Source organism: Eptatretus burgeri, chromosome 15 (assembly GCF_056783735.1).
Source record: "Eptatretus burgeri isolate ZD-2024b chromosome 15, Ebu_testis_v1, whole genome shotgun sequence".
In the NCBI taxonomy this organism is placed as follows: domain Eukaryota; kingdom Metazoa; phylum Chordata; class Myxini; order Myxiniformes; family Myxinidae; genus Eptatretus; species Eptatretus burgeri.
In genome coordinates this window covers 50,194,377-50,215,967 of record NC_140975.1, presented here as the reverse complement: position 1 = coordinate 50,215,967, position 21,591 = coordinate 50,194,377, and the positions used below count along the sequence as shown (strand labels likewise).

The 21,591-nt window shown below is 53.6% G+C and overlaps 1 protein-coding gene across 2 annotated transcripts in view; it reads right to left on the bottom strand.

Moving 5' to 3' along the window:
- MACROD1 (mono-ADP ribosylhydrolase 1) overlaps window positions 1–9,708 on the bottom strand; it is a 162,644-nt gene extending 152,936 nt beyond the window's left edge. The window contains exon 1 of one of the 2 annotated variants that reach the window (XM_085858571.1): window positions 9,163–9,708. In XM_085858571.1, coding sequence (XP_085714697.1) covers window positions 9,163–9,454 — 292 coding nt within the window. In that variant the 5' untranslated portion in view covers window positions 9,455–9,708. The remainder of the gene's footprint in view (window positions 1–9,162) is intronic. The other variant, XM_085858570.1, reaches the window with a different exon arrangement.
- Between the last annotated feature and the right edge of the window lie 11,883 nt (window positions 9,709–21,591).

Genomic DNA, 21,591 nt, shown 5'->3' with positions numbered 1-21,591 from the left:
AACGGCAGAGGTTGGCTGGGAGGCAACGCAACGCAAAGGCAGAGAGCCCAGGAGGCAACGAAATGCAACGCAACGGCAGAGGGAGGCCGGGAAGCAACGCAACACAACGGGTGAGGGAGGCCGGGAGAGAACGCAGCGCAACGGCAGAGGGAGCCCGGGAGGAAACGCAACGCAACGGCAGAGGGAGCCCGGGAGGAAACGCAAAGCAACGGCAGAGGGAGCCCGGGAGGAAACGCAAAGCAACGGCAGAGGGAGGCAACGCAACTTAACGGCAGAGGGAGCCCGGGAGGAAACGCAAAGCAACGGCAGAGGGAGGAAACGCAACGCAACGGCAGAGGGAGGAAACGCAACGCAACGGCAGAGGGAGGAAACGCAACGCAACGGCAGAGGGAGGAAACGCAACGCAACGGCAGAGGGAGGAAACGCAACGCAACGCAACGGCAGAGGGAGGCAACGCAACGCAACGCAACGGCAGAGGGAGGCAACGCAACGCAACGCAACGGCAGGGGGAGGCAACGCAACGCAACGCAACGGCAGGGGGAGGCAACGCAACGCAACGGCAGAGGGAGGAAACGCAACGCAACGGCAGAGGGAGGCAACGCAACGCAACGGCAGAGGGAGGCAACGCAACGCAACGGCAGAGGGAGGCAACGCAACGCAACGCAACGCAACGGCAGAGGGAGGCAACGCAACGCAACGGCAGAGGGAGGCAACGCAACGCAACGCAACGGCAGAGGGAGGCAACGCAACGCAACGCAACGGCAGAGGGAGGCAACGCAACGCAACGGCAGAGGGAGGCAACGCAACGCAACGCAACGGCAGAGGGAGGCAACGCAACGCAACGCAACGGCAGAGGGAGGCAACGCAACGCAACGGCAGAGGGAGGCAACGCAACGCAACGCAACGGCAGAGGGAGGCAACGCAACGCAACGCAACGGCAGAGGGAGGCAACGCAACGCAACGCAACGGCAGAGGGAGGCAACGCAACGCAACGCAACGCAACGGCAGAGGGAGGCAACGCAACGCAACGCAACGCAACGGCAGAGGGAGGCAACGCAACGCAACGCAACGCAACGGCAGAGGGAGGCAACGCAACGCAACGCAACGGCAGAGGGAGGCAACGCAACGCAACGCAACGCAACGGCAGAGGGAGGCAACGCAACGCAACGCAACGGCAGAGGGAGGCAACGCAACGCAACGCAACGGCAGAGATGGGCAACGCAACGCAACGGCAGAGATGGGCAACGCAACGCAACGGCAGAGGGAGGAAACGCAACGCAACGCAACGGCAGAGATGGGCAACGCAACGCAACGGCAGAGGGAGGAAACGCAACGCAACGCAACGGCAGAGGGAGGAAACGCAACGCAACGCAACGGCAGAGGGAGGCAACGCAACGCAACGGCAGAGGGAGGAAACGCAACGCAACGGCAGAGGGAGGAAACGCAACGCAACGGCAGAGGGAGGAAACGCAACGGCAGAGGGAGGCAACGCAACGCAACGCAACGGCAGAGGGAGGAAACGCAACGCAACGCAACGGCAGAGGGAGGAAACGCAACGGCAGAGGGAGGCAACGCAACGGCAGAGGGAGGCAACGCAACGGCAGAGGGAGGCAACGCAACGCAACGCAACGCAACGGCAGAGGGAGGAAACGCAACGCAACGCAACGCAACGGCAGAGGGAGGAAACGCAACGCAACGCAACGCAACGGCAGAGGGAGGTAACGCAACGCAACGGCAGAGGGAGGCAACGCAACGCAACGGCAGAGGGAGGCAACGCAACGCAACGCAACGGCAGAGGGAGGCAACGCAACGCAACGCAACGGCAGAGGGAGGAAACGCAACGCAACGCAACGGCAGAGGGAGGAAACGCAACGCAACGCAACGGCAGAGGGAGGAAACGCAACGGCAGAGGGAGGAAACGCAACGCGACGCAACGCAACGGCAGAGGGAGGCAACGCAACGGCAGAGGGAGGCAACGCAACGGCAGAGGGAGGTAACGCAACGGCAGAGGGAGGCAACGCAACGCAACGGCAGAGGGAGGCAACGCAACGCAACGCAACGCAACGCAACGGCAGAGGGAGGAAACGCAACGCAACGCAACGCAACGGCAGAGGGAGGCAACGCAACGCAACGCAACGGCAGAGGGAGGCAACGCAACGCAACGCAAAGCAACGGCAGAGGGAGGCAACGCAACGCAACGCAAAGCAACGGCAGAGGGAGGCAACGCAACGCAACGCAAAGCAACGGCAGAGGGAGGCAACGCAACGCAACGCAACGCAACGCAACGCAACGCAACGCAACGGCAGAGGGAGGCAACGCAACGCAACGCAACGGCAGAGGGAGGAAACGCAACGCAACGCAACGGCAGAGGGAGGCAACGCAACGCAACGCAACGCAACGGCAGAGGGAGGCAACGCAACGCAACGCAACGCAACGGCAGAGGGAGGCAACGCAACGCAACGCAACGGCAGAGGGAGGAAACGCAACGCAACGCAACGGCAGAGGGAGGCAACGCAACGGCAGAGGGAGGCAACGCAACGGCAGAGGGAGGCAACGCAACGCAACGCAACGGCAGAGGGAGGAAACGCAACGCAACGCAACGGCAGAGGGAGGCAACGCAACGGCAGAGGGAGGCAACGCAACGGCAGAGGGAGGCAACGCAACGGCAGAGGGAGGCAACGCAACGGCAGAGGGAGGCAACGCAACGGCAGAGGGAGGCAACGCAACGGCAGAGGGAGGCAACGCAACGCAACGCAACGGCAGAGGGAGGCAACGCAACGCAACGCAACGCAACGGCAGAGGGAGGAAACGCAACGCAACGCAACGCAACGCAACGGCAGAGGGAGGCAACGCAACGCAACGGCAGAGGGAGGCAACGCAACGCAACGCAACGCAACGGCAGAGGGAGGCAACGCAACGCAACGCAACGCAACGGCAGAGGGAGGCAACGCAACGCAACGCAACGCAACGGCAGAGGGAGGCAACGCAACGCAACGCAACGGCAGAGGGAGGCAACGCAACGGCAGAGGGAGGCAACGCAACGCAACGCAACGGCAGAGGGAGGCAACGCAACGCAACGCAACGGCAGAGGGAGGCAACGCAACGCAACGCAACGCAACGGCAGAGGGAGGCAACGCAACGCAACGCAACGGCAGAGGGAGGCAACGCAACGCAACGCAACGGCAGAGGGAGGCAACGCAACGCAACGCAACGGCAGAGGGAGGCAACGCAACGCAACGCAACGCAACGGCAGAGGGAGGCAACGCAACGCAACGCAACGCAACGGCAGAGGGAGGCAACGCAACGCAACGCAACGCAACGGCAGAGGGAGGCAACGCAACGCAACGCAACGGCAGAGGGAGGCAACGCAACGCAACGCAACGCAACGGCAGAGGGAGGAAACGCAACGCAACGCAACGCAACGCAACGGCAGAGGGAGGCAACGCAACGCAACGCAACGGCAGAGGGAGGAAACGCAACGCAACGCAACGCAACGGCAGAGGGAGGAAACGCAACGCAACGCAACGCAACGCAACGCAACGGCAGAGGGAGGAAACGCAACGCAACGCAACGCAACGCAACGGCAGAGGGAGGAAACGCAACGCAACGCAACGCAACGCAACGGCAGAGGGAGGAAACGCAACGCAACGCAACGCAACGCAACGGCAGAGGGAGGAAACGCAACGCAACGCAACGCAACGCAACGCAACGGCAGAGGGAGGAAACGCAACGCAACGCAACGCAACGCAACGGCAGAGGGAGGAAACGCAACGCAACGCAACGCAACGGCAGAGGGAGGAAACGCAACGCAACGCAACGCAACACAACGGCAGAGGGAGGAAACGCAACGCAACGCAACGCAACGCAACGCAACGCAACGGCAGAGGGAGGAAACGCAACGCAACGCAACGCAACGCAACGCAACGCAACGGCAGAGTGAGGAAACGCAACGCAACGCAACGCAACGGCAGAGGGAGGAAACGCAACGCAACGCAACGCAACGCAACGCAACGGCAGAGGGAGGAAACGCAACGCAACGCAATGCAACGCAACGCAACGGCAGAGGGAGGAAACGCAACGCAACGCAACGCAACGCAACGCAACGCAACGGCAGAGGGAGGAAACGCAACGCAACGCAACGCAACGCAACGCAACGGCAGAGGGAGGAAACGCAACGCAACGCAACGCAACGCAACGCAACGCAACGGCAGAGGGAGGAAACGCAACGCAACGCAACGCAACGGCAGAGGGAGGAAACGCAACGCAACGCAACGCAACGCAACGCAACGCAACGGCAGAGGGAGGAAACGCAACGCAACGCAACGCAACGCAACGGCAGAGGGAGGAAACGCAACGCAACGCAACGCAACGCAACGCAACGGCAGAGGGAGGAAACGCAACGCAACGCAACGCAACGCAACGGCAGAGGGAGGAAACGCAACGCAACGCAACGCAACGCAACGGCAGAGGGAGGAAACGCAACGCAACGCAACGCAACGCAACGGCAGAGGGAGGAAACGCAACGCAACGCAACGGCAGAGGGAGGAAACGCAACGCAACGCAACGGCAGAGGGAGGAAACGCAACGCAACGCAACGGCAGAGGGAGGAAACGCAACGCAACGCAACGCAACGCAACGCAACGGCAGAGGGAGGAAACGCAACGCAACGCAACGCAACGCAACGCAACGGCAGAGGGAGGAAACGCAACGCAACGCAACGCAACGGCAGAGGGAGGAAACGCAACGCAACGCAACGCAACGCAACGGCAGAGGGAGGAAACGCAACGCAACGCAACGCAACGGCAGAGGGAGGAAACGCAACGCAACGCAACGCAACGCAACGGCAGAGGGAGGAAACGCAACGCAACGCAACGCAACGGCAGAGGGAGGAAACGCAACGCAACGCAACGCAACGGCAGAGGGAGGAAACGCAACGCAACGCAACGCAACGCAACGCAACGGCAGAGGGAGGAAACGCAACGCAACGCAACGGCAGAGGGAGGAAACGCAACGCAACGCAACGCAACGCAACGGCAGAGGGAGGAAACGCAACGCAACGCAACGCAACGCAACGGCAGAGGGAGGAAACGCAACGCAACGCAACGCAACGGCAGAGGGAGGAAACGCAACGCAACGCAACGCAACGCAACGGCAGAGGGAGGAAACGCAACGCAACGCAACGGCAGAGGGAGGAAACGCAACGCAACGCAACGCAACGGCAGAGGGAGGAAACGCAACGCAACGCAACGCAACGCAACGGCAGAGGGAGGAAACGCAACGCAACGCAACGCAACGGCAGAGGGAGGAAACGCAACGCAACGCAACGCAACGCAACGGCAGAGGGAGGAAACGCAACGCAACGCAACGCAACGCAACGGCAGAGGGAGGAAACGCAACGCAACGCAACGCAACGCAACGGCAGAGGGAGGAAACGCAACGCAACGCAACGCAACGCAACGGCAGAGGGAGGAAACGCAACGCAACGCAACGCAACGCAACGGCAGAGGGAGGAAACGCAACGCAACGCAACGCAACGCAACGGCAGAGGGAGGAAACGCAACGCAACGCAACGCAACGGCAGAGGGAGGAAACGCAACGCAACGCAACGGCAGAGGGAGGAAACGCAACGCAACGCAACGGCAGAGGGAGGAAACGCAACGCAACGCAACGGCAGAGGGAGGAAACGCAACGCAACGCAACGGCAGAGGGAGGAAACGCAACGCAACGCAACGGCAGAGGGAGGAAACGCAACGCAACGCAACGGCAGAGGGAGGAAACGCAACGCAACGCAACCGCAGAGGGAGGACACGCAACGCAACCGCAGAGGGAGGACACGCAACGCAACCGCAGAGGGAGGACACGCAACGCAACCGCAGAGGGAGGACACGCAACGCAACCGCAGAGGGAGGACACGCAACGCAACCGCAGAGGGAGGACACGCAACGCAACCGCAGAGGGAGGACACGCAACGCAACGGCAGAGGGAGGACACGCAACGCAACGGCAGAGGGAGGACACGCAACGCAACGGCAGAGGGAGGACACGCAACGCAACGGCAGAGGGAGGACACGCAACGCAACGGCAGAGGGAGGAAACGCAACGCAACGGCAGAGGGAGGAAACGCAACGCAACGCAACGGCAGAGGGAGGACACGCAACGCAACGGCAGAGGGAGGACACGCAACGCAACGGCAGAGGGAGGACACGCAACGCAACGGCAGAGGGAGGACACGCAACGCAACGGCAGAGGGAGGACACGCAACGCAACGGCAGAGGGAGGACACGCAACGCAACGGCAGAGGGAGGACACGCAACGCAACCGCAGAGGGAGGACACGCAACGCAACCGCAGAGGGAGGACACGCAACGCAACCGCAGAGGGAGGACACGCAACGCAACCGCAGAGGGAGGACACGCAACGCAACCGCAGAGGGAGGACACGCAACGCAACCGCAGAGGGAGGACACGCAACGCAACCGCAGAGGGAGGACACGCAACGCAACCGCAGAGGGAGGACACGCAACGCAACCGCAGAGGGAGGACACGCAACGCAACCGCAGAGGGAGGACACGCAACGCAACCGCAGAGGGAGGACACGCAACGCAACCGCAGAGGGAGGACACGCAACGCAACCGCAGAGGGAGGACACGCAACGCAACCGCAGAGGGAGGACACGCAACGCAACCGCAGAGGGAGGACACGCAACGCAACCGCAGAGGGAGGACACGCAACGCAACGGCAGAGGGAGGACACGCAACGCAACGGCAGAGGGAGGACACGCAACGCAACGGCAGAGGGAGGACACGCAACGCAACGGCAGAGGGAGGACACGCAACGCAACGGCAGAGGGAGGACACGCAACGCAACGGCAGAGGGAGGACACGCAACGCAACGGCAGAGGGAGGACACGCAACGCAACGGCAGAGGGAGGACACGCAACGCAACGGCAGAGGGAGGACACGCAACGCAACGGCAGAGGGAGGACACGCAACGCAACCGCAGAGGGAGGACACGCAACGCAACCGCAGAGGGAGGACACGCAACGCAACCGCAGAGGGAGGACACGCAACGCAACCGCAGAGGGAGGACACGCAACGCAACCGCAGAGGGAGGACACGCAACGCAACCGCAGAGGGAGGACACGCAACGCAACCGCAGAGGGAGGACACGCAACGCAACCGCAGAGGGAGGACACGCAACGCAACCGCAGAGGGAGGACACGCAACGCAACCGCAGAGGGAGGACACGCAACGCAACCGCAGAGGGAGGACACGCAACGCAACCGCAGAGGGAGGACACGCAACGCAACCGCAGAGGGAGGACACGCAACGCAACCGCAGAGGGAGGACACGCAACGCAACCGCAGAGGGAGGACACGCAACGCAACCGCAGAGGGAGGACACGCAACGCAACCGCAGAGGGAGGACACGCAACGCAACCGCAGAGGGAGGACACGCAATGCAATGGCAGAGGGAGGAAATGCAACGCAACGGCAGAAGGAGGCCGGGAGGCAATGCAACGCAACGGCAGAGGGAGGAAACGCAACGCAACGTGCAAACTTCATACGCTTGCCCATTTTGGTGCGGTACTGATATGTGGTGTTATTTTTAAGCTCACTCACAACCTCCCTCTCTTCGGATCGTTTTGTAACATAAATGTAACAAGAGAGTTCTCTTGGTTGTTGCAACAGTTATTACTACATTACGTCTGTTTTGAGACAAAACACCGGTGCTGTCAATTCAGGAAGTGTTGGCAACAGCATCTGGAACCAAAATGCAGATCAAACCGTGGGATTCCCCCAGAATTCCTTGCAGTAAGCATGTGATGTTCATAATATCAAGTTCTGTCATCAAATTTCACAAAATGCGATTTAAAAGAAAAGAAAACAAGAGCGAGAATGACTTTGCATTACATGTCGTCTACCAATCCCAATGAATGTTCGGGAGATAAAAATTTGTTTGCGTTTAACACACACTCGAGCCGAGACCGGAAACCAAATGAAGAAGAAGAAACTCTGACTTTCCAACTCTATAAATGGCATTACGCGTTGAAAATTTGATGAAACGCCCCACAACTCAAATGTGTTCTGCAACTCATCATAACGTTGCCATGTACTGCACCAAGCTTTTGTTGAATATGTTAAAGGGTCCAGGGGTGGGGGGGAGTCTGGAAAACCAGGTGGGACGGACAGACGGAGAGTAAACCTATAGTTCCCTCCGGTAATACCGGGAGGGCAATCAAAATCATTATCATTATCATCATGGGAACAACACTCAGTAAACATCCACCACGACTTACAGCAACATACAAATCAGAGGCTGAAACCAAACATCATGTATAATATCAATGCTCATCAGAGCAGCAGTGGAGACAGCTCAGGATTTCTGGGTTCAAAACTCCAACCACAAAATGAATGTGGAGTTTGTACAAGAAGAGAAGCCACGCTAACAGTTCATTGAAGAATCAAGAAAACCTCGTGTGTGAAAAACAAAAGAGGAGGAGGTAGTGCGGTAGTGAGGTAGTGCGGTAGTGAGGTAGTGCGGTAGTGAGGTAGTGCGGTAGTGAGGTAGTGCGATAGTGAGGTAGTGAGGTCGTGCGGAAGTGAGGTAGTGTGGTTGCCTTTGCACAATCTCATCGGAATTCGATTCATGACTCAGCCACATCACCCGTCCGATTGGTGCTTCACAATGCGTTCCGTCCCTCTGGTGGACGTTAACCCGGGGTGTTCCGTCTGCTCGCATTAGTTGCCGTATGGTATGCCAAGATCCTCCTGGTGTCGTTGGTGACGTTGGGGGAGTTATCACCGGCACTCTGTCCAAATTCCAAATTCCTGCTGATGCTCAAAAAAGCACCTTCAGCCGAACGCCGGGCCTGGCCAACCAGTTCGTGAAAGACTTGGGTGAAAGACTTTCCTTGGACGACTTAACAAAAGGAGGCACCGATTGTAATAATAGGGTCGTGAAAGATGTCGTGCTCGTCGTGGGAAACCAGAAAAACCTGCACAATTAACAGAAATCAAAAACACCGAAACAAAATCCTCCAGATAAATATGTATAAATAGCGAGACCGGTTGACGGACACGTCGTGTCACTCCGCCAAGAATGGCCGTCCGATGATCCCAATCACAAGTTCACCTTAAAGCTCAATCAATCAACCCTTCCTTGCCTTTAGCTCTCTCCCAGGAGGTCCAGTCGACCTTGCTCTGGTTCGCGGCCATACCGCGCCGCCGCACCCCGAGGCAGGCGAACAGGGCGCTCTTGCCGGGAGGCGCCGCAGCTCGGCGTGGCCTTGTGTCCGCGACCCGCAACGGCGACGGCGACCGAGAGGACGACGAAGCTGTTGAACACTCGCACGTTGTTGTGGATGCAGAGGATGTGACCGTGGAGAGCGCTTCCCCTCGCCGAGGCTTGCCCAAAGAGCGCAGAGGTGCGAGCCGCCGAGCTAAGGCCGCCAGCATGGAGCGGCCGACACCCTGGTCGCGCCTCGCACTGTACAAGACCCTTCGACAGTCGCCCAGCTCTGCGTTCCTCGCACTGTACCCGACTCGCTGATTAACTACGTCAGCGGGCACGTGCTCGTCATCCAACGATTGTTGTTGTTATTGTTAATGTTGTTGCTGCTGCTGCTGATGATGTCATCTTTCACCAAACATTTATGAGGACTGTAGACGAATAATAATCACTGGCTGCTTATATTTGAAAAGCGTTTTTATTCAAAATACACCGGAGAATATTTTCAACATGCGCCTATTATTGACAGAACATCAAACACTCCCACGGAACGGAGCACTCGGCACCACTTAACAACACGGCGGTCTCCATGGAAACGGTGCCCTCGTGGTAATCGAACAAATTGTGGCGGGGCCGTTGTTTTTCAGTTTTACTCGATCCTCTTGTAACAACTTTCCAAAAACGAATTTATTGTGTTAGCAGCAGCCACGTAGTGCAAGAGGAAAAAGAAAAAAACAAAGAAGAAAGTCAGAAGGTGGAGCTCCCTGCCGAGCTTATCTATATACCTACTTACGGGGTACAGAGATTGTTTGTTTTTAAATCTTACTTGTGGTGATGTGTAAATATGTTGAATATCGGGTTTCCGGTTGCAACCGGAAGTGACGGGAGTCACCGATCTCAAGACTTACTGGATAGGAGGGGAAGCTCATTTTTTTGAAGCCATTTGTCCGCCATCTTTGTCCTCCTAAACGAATGCGCGGGACTGTTTGTTATCAAGGTTGAATGCCGCTTCACGATTAATTGTGATTCCTCTTCTCCTTTGATTACGACCGTCGCGGTTTTTACAGCCATAAGCAGCACACGACGGCGTTTCATAAATACTAAAGCAATGCTTTTCTCAACCTGGGAATGGACTACAATCAAGTCGAAATGGAATAACATCAAGTGGGAAAAGGAGAAAAATCAAGTCGTAATAGGTGGAATTTTCGGAAGAAATATGCACCTTGAAACAAGTATTTCAATTGACGCAAACGGAATTTTATGTGTTGTAAAAGAAGCAATATGGCGGAAGGAGCACTTCCGGTGGCCTCAGGACTTCCCGACCACTTGTTCTTGTCGATAGGTACTCCACGATCTTGCTTCCACACCTGTGGAACACTTCCCTCCCTCGGCCTAATGAAAATGACTGAGTGGTTTGCTGGTTAGCTGGTGGCATTCTTTCAAGATTCTTGAGTGGACATCATCTGCTGGACTTGGAGATTTATTGATAGCTGGTGGCATTCTTTCAAGATTCTTGAGTGCACATCATCTGCTGGAACTGGAGATTTATTCATAGCTGGTGGCATTCTTTCAAGATTCTTGAGTGCACATCATCTGCTGGACTTGGAGATTTATTGATAGCTGGTGGCATTCTTTCAAGATTCTTGAGTGCACATCAACTGCTGGAACTGGAGATATATTGATAGCTGGTGGCATTCTTTCAAGATTCGTGAATGCACATCATCTGCTGGACTTGGAGATTTATTGACATCTAATTGTGCTCGGTGGTTGTCCACCTCGGAGTACGTAAATTAAATCTCCACAAGAGCAGTGTTTACGGCACTCCTTTCCATGATTGGCATTGCCAAACGTCTTGCAAAGCCGCTTATACCAAACGACTGGCTTGGTAAGGGAGAGTATGCCAGCAATAACAATCTGTTTGCTCACAGAACACTCATAGTGACGGAGACCCTCTTCATTTTGCCTTTTCTTTTTGTGTTTTTATGCCTCCACTAACGAAGTTGCCAGTGGCATCATGTTGTCAGGGCATCCGTCCATGCAAATTTTCACTGTTTTCTCTGCAACCGCTTATACGATCGCCACAATTTTCAGCGCAGGTATGACGCAGTGTGACCACTCCTCATTTTCATAAATGCCAAGATGAGCCAATGAAAAAAGCCAAGAATTCACAAGGTTTCGGAAAAGCGATGATAAAAGAAAACCTATAGAAAACCAAGACGCCAAGGTGAACAACGAATAGCCAAGATCTTGTGAAAAAAGCCAAGGAGTGGTCACACTGATGTGACGATGCATGTAGAATGTTTTATGACAATGATGATGTCATAGGTCATGTGGTCTGGCAGCCATGTTGGAAAAAAAGGAAAAACTTTGGACTTCTATCTCTGAAACCATTCCATTGAAAAACAAGGACAAATGTGTCCAAGAGCCACGTCCTAAAGGTTTTGTCATCACCAGAAGAAGAAGAAGAAGAAGAAGAAGAAGAAGAAGAAGAAGAAGAAGAAGCAGAAATAGGAGAAAAAAACAACAACTTCCGATATTTCATCATGTGCCTTGATTGAGCCAATAGCGACACCCGTCATGGACGATTGTCACTCATGACGAGAAAATAGTATATTCACGAAATTACAATACATTAAATGGAATAATCTTTACATAGTAATGTGAACTTTTCGAAACTTAAAAGCAAATGTCCGAATATATTTAAAAGTTCATGATAGATGCTCTCAAAAGGCACCCTCAATGCGAGGATGTATACAGGTGTTTAGCATATAAGGAGATCCGGATCGTGTATATAAAAGAGCTGAGTCCAAAAGGTTTGGTCTGAAGAAGAAGAAGAAGAAGAAGAAGAAGAAGAAGAAGAAGAAGAAGAAGAAGAAGGCCGAGCTCCCTCAGAGACGCGTCTCGCTTAAAAATTGAAACTTGGCCTATATGAAGTACTCACCATGTAAAACACAGGCTGTGGTGTGGAAACCTGTGGAAACCTGTGGAAACACGGGCTGCGGTGAACCGGTTGAAACGGGGCAAAGCTCCAGGGATCTGTGGCATCAATGCTGAACTTCTCAAACCTGGTGGAAATGCTGCACTCGTGTCGTTGCATGCAGTTTTGTGCTCTGCCTGGAACACAGGCATCATCCCAACTGACTGGAAGAGGGGCCTTGTTGTCCCTCTCTGGAAAGGGAAGAGTGATCGCCGAGACTGCAACAATTACCGAGGGGTGACGCTGCTCTCAGTGCCGGGCAAGGTTTTGCTCGGATAATTCTTGATTGGGTTTGCCACCATCTGCTTGAGCACCAGCGTCCAGAGCAGTCAGGCTTTACACCAAAGAGGTCAACGATTGACCGTATCCTTGCTCTTCGGGTCCTCACCGAACGCAGATGAGAGTTTCGGCAGGGGCTGCTTGCAGCTTATGGTGATCTTTGTAAAGCGTTCGATTCAGTGAATCGGGATGCCCTCTGGAGGATTTTGGTCTTCGTGGGTTGCCACCAAAACTGATCGATCTGATGTCTGAACTCTACTCTGGTACTGAGAGTGCTGGGAAGTGTGGTGGTGCCATCTCTGACTTATTTCCAGTTGTTACTGGAGTTCGTCGGGGGTGTGTACTGGCCCCCACACTTTTCAGCACTTGTATGGACTGGATTTTAGGGAGGATGTCGGAGAGATCAAGCTGCGGTGCATCGTTTGGGAATGTCAAGATCTCGGACCTTGATTTCGCAGATGATGCAGTCATCTTTGCGGAGACTTTAGATATCCTTTTGGGGGCCTTCGAGGTGCTGAATGAGGAGTCGGAGCTGCTGGGATTACGGGTTTTTTGCGTCAAAACTAAGATCCAGGCTTTCAATGACATCTTTGGATGCTGCCGTCCTGTCTGTGTCTGTGGTGAGGAGGTTGAGGTCGTGGAGAGATTCACTTACTTGGCAGTGATATTCATGTCTCTGCTGGCTGTGAGTCAGAGGTCAATAGACGTCTGGGTCGGGCCTGGGGAGTCATGGATTCACTGGATCATGGGGTGTGGCACTGCCGGTACCTGTGCGGGAGGACGAAAGTCCGAGTCTTCAGGTCCTTGGTGCTTCCAGTCTTGCTCTATGGATGCGAGACTTGGACTCTGACCAAGGATCTGAGATGGAGACTTAATTCCTTTGGTACCAGGTCTCTTCGGAGAATCCTTGGCTATTGCTGGTCAGATTTTGTGTCCAACGAGCGGTTGCTGAGAGAGACTTGGATGAGATTTGTTACCTGCATAGTCCGTGAGCGTCAGTTGCGGCTGTATGGACATGTGGCTTGGTTTCCTGACACTGATCCTACTCACCAGATTCTCTCAGCGAGGGAGTCTCGTGAGTGGAGGAGGCCAATGTGCCGACCACGTGCCTCGTGGTTGCTGCAGGTTGACCGGCATCTCAAGGAGATGGGGATGGGCCTGGCATCTGCCTGGGGGATGGCCATACGGAGGCCCCTGGAGTACCGGTGGAAAGTGGACGCAGCGACGCACTGTTCTAGCACATGCTCCCATACCTGACCCTGACCTGACCATGTGAAACGAGTGATTTTTTTGATGTCAAATATTTCCACAGGGCACTCAAGGTCCACCAGCAACCCCCTTCTGCTAAAACTACCATAATCACAAATCATCGGTCACATGATTTGGCAGCCATCAGGTCAGGTCAGGTATGGGAGCATGTGCCAGAACAGCACGTCGCTGCGTCCACTTTCCGCCGGTACTCCAGGGGCCTCCGTCTGTCCATCCCCCAGGCAGATGCCAGGCCCATCCCCATCTCCTTGAGATGATGGTCAACCTGTTGCAACCATGAGGCACGTGGTCGACCCACTGGCCTCCTCCACTCATGAGACTCCCTCGCTGAGAGAATCTGGTGAGCAGGATCAGAGTCAGGAAAACGAGCCACATGTCCATACAGCCGCAACTGATGCTCAAGGACTATGCAGGTAACAAATCTCATCCGAGTCTCTCTCAGCAACCGCTCGTTGGACACAAAATCCAACCAGCGATAGCCAAGGATTCTCCGAAGACACCTGGTACCAAAGGAATTAAGTCTCCATCTCAGACCCTTGGTCAGAGTCCAAGTCTCGCACCCATAGAGCAAGACTGGAAGTACCAAGGACCTGAAGACTCGGACTTTCGTCCTCCCGCACAGGTACCGGCAGCGCCACACCCCATGATCCAGTGAATCCATGACTCCCCAGGCCCGACCCAGATGTCTATTGACCTCTGACTCGCAGCCAGCAGAGACATGAATATCACTGCCAAGGTAAGTGAATCTCTCCACGACCTCAACATCCTCACCACAAACAGACACAGACAGGACAGCAGCATCCAAGATGTCACCGAAAGCCTGGATCTTAGTTTTGACCCAAGAAACCCGTAATCCCAACGGCTCCGACTCCTCATTCAGCACCTCGAGGGCCCCCAAGAGGATGTCTAAAGTCTCCGCAAAGATGACTGCATCATCTGCAAAGTCAAGGTCCGAGATCTTGACATTCCCAAATGACGCACCGCAACTTGATCTCTCCGACATCCTCCCTAGAATCCAGTCCATACAAGTGCTGAAAAGTGTGGGGGCAAGTACACATCCCTGACGAACTCCAGTAACAACTGGAAATAAGTCAGAGATGGTACCACCACACTTCACAGCACTCTCAGTACCAGAGTAGAGTTCAGACATCAGATCGATCAGTTTTGGTGGCACCCCACGAAGACCAAGAATCCTCCAGAGGACATCCCGATTCACTGAATCGAACGCTTTACAGAGATCAACATAGGCTGCAAGCAGCCCCTGCCGAAACTCTCGTCTGCGTTCGGTGAGGATACGAAGTGCAAGGATACGGTCGATCGTTGACCTCTTTGGTGTAAAGCCTGACTGCTCTAGACGCTGGTGCTCAAGCAGATGGTGGCGAACCCTATCGAGAATTATCCGAGCAAAGACCTTGCCCGGCACTGAGAGCAGCGTCACCCCTCGGTAGTTGTTGCAGTCTTGGCGATCAACCTTCCCTTTCCAGAGAGGGACAACAAGGCCCCTCTTCCAGTCAGTTGGCATGATGCCTGTGTTCCAGGCAGAGCACAAAACAGCATGCAACGACACGAGTGCAGCATTTCCACCAGCCTTGAGAAGTTCGGCATGGATGCCACAGATCCCTGGAGCTTTGCCCCGTTTCAACTGGTTCACCGCAGCCCGTGTTTCCACAAGCGTAGGTGGACCACAGTTGATTTGCGGGTCAGCAACAGGGATTGTAACACCCTTGACGTCCAACTCGACAGTTGGGGGATCAGCCTGGTACAACCGCTCCAAGTAACCGGCCCAGCGGGCCTTCACTTCAGACTCCTCTGTCAAGAGCCTACCACTCTCTGCTCGAACTGCAGTGCTCCGAGGGATGGGCTTGGATGAACGTAATGCGCGAATTCCCCTGTAAGCGGGACGACAATCACCTGTCCACAGGTGATGCTCTACCCCCTCACAGATTCCTCGCACATAGGCCTCCTTGTCCACCCTCAGTGCACGTACAGTTTTACGCCTCAGCTCCCTGAACAGCTCAGCTCTGCCATTCAGCCTGGCCCTGCGACTCTGGTCAATGGTATCCAGTGTCCCTTGAGAGACAAAATTCTTCTTTGCCCTGCGGTGAGCTCCAAGGCATCCACCGGCAACATCAAGGACGGTGGTCTTGAAGGCGCTCCACAACTCTTCAGGACCCCCCAAAGCACCCAGACCCCCCAAGTGTCCACTCAGCCTGTTCGCAAACTCCTCAGCTGCTCTCTCATCCCTGAGCTTGGCAACATCCAGCCTCGGCTGGGATGGTACCATTCTCCAGGATTTAAGGTGCAGCTTTAGAGTTGCTACAACAAGCCTGTGGTCAGTATTGAGGAACTGAGCACTCCGGTAGACCCAGCAGTTCTGGATCATCCTCCAACGACCGTCAATGAGGACATGGTCAATCTCCTTTGCCACACCGCCAGCGTTGGAATACCAAGTCCAGCGATGAGCTTGTGGGTGCTGAAACCATGAACCAGCCACCCTAAGTCCATGACTTCTTGCAAAGTCAAGGAACTTAGTGCCATTCTGGTTCATAGTTCCTGACCCATGGGGACCAACACACACCTCATAACCGTCCCTATCAGTTCCAGTCGATGCATTGAAATCCCCCAAGACTAGAAGTGTATCTCGTCTGGGGCACTGATCAACCACAGACTCGAGTGTGGCGTAGAATGCATCCTTCACGGTGAGATCACTCGCCTCAGTCGGAGCATAAACAGAGACCAGGGAAATGACACCTAAGGAGTGACGAATCCTTAATCTCATAATACGCTCGTTGACCGGTGTTACCTCAATTATCATTGGGGTCAGCTTATTGGACACAGCTACAGCAACTCCTTGGGTATGGTAACCATCAGAGCGACCAGACCAATAGTAGGTGTAACCACCCACCATTATCTCGCCGCAATCCGGTCTCCGAACCTCAGAGAGAGCTGCAATCCCGATGTCCAAACGCTTGAGCTCAGATGATAACAGAGACAGGTGATCATCCTCTCTTAGGGATAGGACATTCCAGGCACCCACCCAAAGGGACCACCTCAGGTTAACCCAAGGAGACCGCCGTCTGGTGGACGACACCTCAGCACCACTCCGACACACTCTCCCGCAATCTGACCCAGGGATGTTACCCCGTGGTTTCCCTCCTATCAAAGATTGGGGGTCCCTATGGCTTTGCCCCAATCCCGTCATCCGGTGAGCTGCCCTGCGAAGGGAAGCTGCACAGGAGGTACTCCCACGGAGTGGGTTTTCAGATTTTTTTGCGTTTTTGCGTTTTGCGGAATGAAGGGTTTTGCGGTGGCTGGAGTGCAAATCCTGCCACCAACCTCCTAATAAGAAGTGACCCAACTGCAGGAGGACGTCCGCAGACACAGTTGGGCACTAGATATGGATGGCGGTTGGCTCACAAGGAGCTCCTCCGCCCTTTGACAGGTTTTGTTTTTAATCCTGCTGGGTGTCCATATCCAAACACCCTCCTCACCAGAAAACCTGGTGGGGGAGACGGTTTAGTCGCCGACAACCCGACCATGGAACAGGTTAGTACAGCTTTACATGGTACCTGTAGCAGGTCACAGATCGAACCTGACCTGACAGGTGACGAAAAGCAGCCATGTTAATAAAAAAATCCAAAAAGAATCTTTGAAACGACTGAACTTTACAGCTATGACTGCCTATCCATGAGGAACAAGTCGTTCCCACCTATGATGTCATAGGTGACATGGTCTGGCAGTCACATTGGATTGAACAACAACCTTAAAAAATTATCTTTCTTCAAACACTTCATCGATCAATGTGAAAATTCACAATTATGATCTCGTCGCGATGGAGAATATATGTTTCAAGTTTCAAATTTCAACCTGATTGGACACATGGTCTGGCTTGCATAATTGATTAATTTTTTGAATCTGGGTTGTTTTTTTTTCTTTTTTGAATAAAAAGCCGACTTGACTCTGCCTGGATGGATTTGAGGGTGGAGGAATAGCAGCTGAAACCCCCATTCGAGCTTTGGCATTTTGCAAGCTATATTTTTTTTGTATACATTGTCGAGGCTCATATCAGAGCTAACACACAGGTCACAGAAAGGTGGGGGGGGGACATGAGACAAGAGGGGCGGGAGAGAGGAGGAGAAAACAGGGGGGAACAGAGACATCAGAACATCTGTGGAAGGGAGAGGGATGGGGCAGGGAACACAGGGTATTCAAGATGGATACCACAAGGACTTTCAGGAAGGAAAGCATGGAATTTGAAGGAGGTCAGTTTGGGGTGGATTAACGGGGGTAGAATAGATCGAGGTTTTGGATGGGGGAAGATGAAAGGTGGTGGTGAACAGCTGTTTTGAAGGTCTGGAGAGAATAATGGGATTGAACAGAGTGAGGGAGTTTATTCCAAAGGCAGGAAAAAGAGGAATGGAAGAGTGAAGGTGAGCAGTGATTCGTGATTTTGGTAGTTTTACAAGAAAGGGGTTGTTGGCGGACCTTGAGCTCCCTGCGGAAATATGGTGGGGACAGATTGCAGACAAAGCAGGGGCAAGACCAGAGAGGACAGAAGAAGACTGAAAGACCACCGACCTGCCTGTGTTGAAAGAGTGAGAGGCCCAAAAACTCAGCCTCATCGTGGGAAACACCAATGATCCTAAATGCCTTGGTTTCCACAGCATGAAGCCGAGAAAGGTGAGAAGCAGGAGCACCAGCGCAGCGGGGAGAGCAGTAATCCATCAAGCTACAGACGAAAGCTTTGTATGTTGTCAGGAACTCAGGTGGGCCGAGGAAGGACTTTACACGATGGAGAATTCCCAGTCGACGACTGGCTTTGGAGGCCAGGTTTGAACTGTGGCTTTCCCTGGAAAGATAATGGCAGATAGTGAGACCCTGAAACTTGAATGAAAGGACTTCTTCCAGAGGATTGTTGAGAAAGTATATGGGGTGGGGGTGGGGGTGTTCTAAACGGTCCTTTCTGAGAGATATCGTGAGAGTGTGAGATTTGTCAGGATTGAAAGACATGTTCCACGTGTTGGACCAGTTTGTAATTTTATCCAGATCTGCAGAAAGCGAAGAAGCAGCGGCTTGTCGATCTGATGGATGACAAATGGTACAACAGAGGGTGGAGTCATCAGCAAAGAGATAAAGAGGATTTTTCAAAGAGTTGGAGAGTTTGCGACGATTTAAGACCTTGCGAAGTTGCAAATAAGGGGATTTGCTGTAATGTGTGACTATGTGTCTGTGTTTAACTCTGAGTGCCACGTTGGAGTTCCGTTGGATTTCCAACACGATCAAACTAAAGTAAGCATTTCAGAAGATACTCAACAGAAGACCATGGTTAACGGAGGGGGTAAAATAATACTGTACTGCATGGATATTCTCTTGCAATTATATCAGGAGTGATTTTGCTTTCAAAATTCCAACCAACCACATAGGTGGCTAAATCACACGACTTCACGGATGCTACCCTATGCTACGGACGCAAGAAGCTATTATGTTGCTTTGTTAACTTTCAAGTCCTCATCCTCAAAAATAAGGGCTATGTATTTATTTCTTTCTTCTTTACAAGATCTCAAATGGTAGAAGTGCAATAATCAGAGATTTAGTAGCACGCTTTGGTTGATCTACACATCTAAAGATGAAAAGCACGGTCCATCCGCGAAGCCGTCGAGTGTAGCAGCAGAGCAAACCTGTTGTGCATTTTGTGATACAAGCACCAAATTTGGCACAAATGCACATTAATATGTTGCGAACATTTTCAGATATTGGGCCACTTGAAATTCTCTCTTTATGTCCGCCATATTGGATTTCAAAATGGCCGCCACTTGAAATCTACATTTGCTATTATCTCTGGACGTAATGCAGCTATTGACTTGATTCTGGAATCTAAATGTATGTTTTGGGGGGCAAGGAATCCAATGGTACCATTTTCAACTTAATATTATCTATCACAGTCTGTTATATAATTTTATTTGGAAATTATCTAGGCAAATATTGGATTCAACACAATACTTTGAAAAGAATGTCTTAGTTCTGTAAATGTCTTCGGTATAATACTGACATGCTACATGGTCTAGTATTTGAGGCTAGGTGAACTGGTATCTGAGGCTAGGTATACACCGGTACTGAAGATACGTGTACATAAACAGTGTCATGTTAACAAGTTGAGCATTGCCACAAGTACATGTATGTTGTTGACTCATCGTCATGTGCAGTCCCCTTCACACACACAGAGGGCTGTGCACTGAAGGGCAGCCTTTTTGCACTTGCAGCGCCTCACACACCCTTCCTTGCACTTGCAAGAAACCAGCTCAATGCAGCTGTGAGCTGCCTCAGTTAGCCTGGTCCAGTAAGGTGTGTACTGTCCTTCTCCAGTCCTTGACCAACCCCAGTTGGTTGGTGGAGGGAGCTCTGGTGCTGGCAGCAGTATCTGACCCCACACATGTCCACCTTGATACACTGCCCTCTTGACATGTTCCTCCAGAGCTGCCTTCGTTGGAGGGATGAGCTGCACATTGTTCTTCCTTGCGAAGAGTTTCCTCCTGGCCTTGTCAATGTCTGTGCATTTGCTGGTTCGATCATACAACAGGATCACAAACCTCTCGATGATGCGCATTGCATCGTCTGGTATGTCACGAGGTGCAGAGGACAGCAGCAGCAGCGCCTCAGTGAGTTCTGGCAGTACCGTCCAGACTGCCCACGCAGTCTTCTTGCCATGTCTATGAAAACTAGACACAGTGTCGCATCCAGTTCGAGTGTGGAACATTGGCAGTGCACAAGCCTTCTCTTGTCCCAATCCAGCTGCTATTTCGAATGCTGCAAGGTATCGGAAACTCTGGCCTGTTCCGAATGCCAGCCACAGTTTGTCTTCTGGTTGCAGCTCCTGTGCCAGGGACACTGCCACCACCCCAACATCGGTGTCAACAGTCCAGATGAGTATTGCATGGTGTCCATGCTGGACTGCGTGAGATGCATGCAGCAACATCCGACTGTCAGCTTCTTCATGGTTACATGGGGTGAGTGAGGTCAGATCTGGCAGTAGTGGCTTGCTGAGCACTGCCTCTCCATCAGTAATGATGAGTTGCTTGTCCTCCTGGTCAAACCATTCCATGAGAGCTGCTGAGAGGAACCTGAACAGCTCGGTCTTGTTGCTGTCCACTCGTAGGAAGTTCTGCCAGTTTCCTGGTATGGCTGCGGCAGCCACCACACGTCTCCGCACACCTTGTCACCGCTTTGCACAGCCTCAAACTGCTCTTGGCCAATCCTCTTGGCATTCATCACAGTCTCCACAGCAGCAGGATCTGCGATCTCCTTTGTGTCCAGTTTGACTACATCCTGACTCTCCTCCTCGAATGAGTTGCCCATCTACTCTATGACACCGACGAGAGAGCGAACATTTTTCACAAATGAGGCCTGTACACTTGGCGTCTGATCATGATGACATGTGTCTGCTGTTTGCCGTCTCCAGTGTTGGTTCCCATCCTGGAATTCTTCGATCACCCTGGCAACTTCTGGTCCCACAACCATCCAGCGACGTAGGGCACTAGGGTTGTCAGTGAGCCCAACTGCTCCACCATCTCCTTTGATGCAGGCATTATTCTGCTCATGTGCCTGGTCAATCGGGATCGAAGAGAACACCCTCTGTGTTTTCTGAATGGTGAAGTGGCTTTCCCTGAATTTCCTGGCTACATCTGGGTGTTTGATGGTGAGTTCGGCCATGTCCTTCAGGTGCACTGGTATCCACCTAGCATAGTGGGTGTGATCCAGTGCATGGAACCAGGGGACCAGCTCTGTCCGAGCATCGAGGTACATCATTAACGATCCCTGCCTGAGAGAACGCAATACACGAGA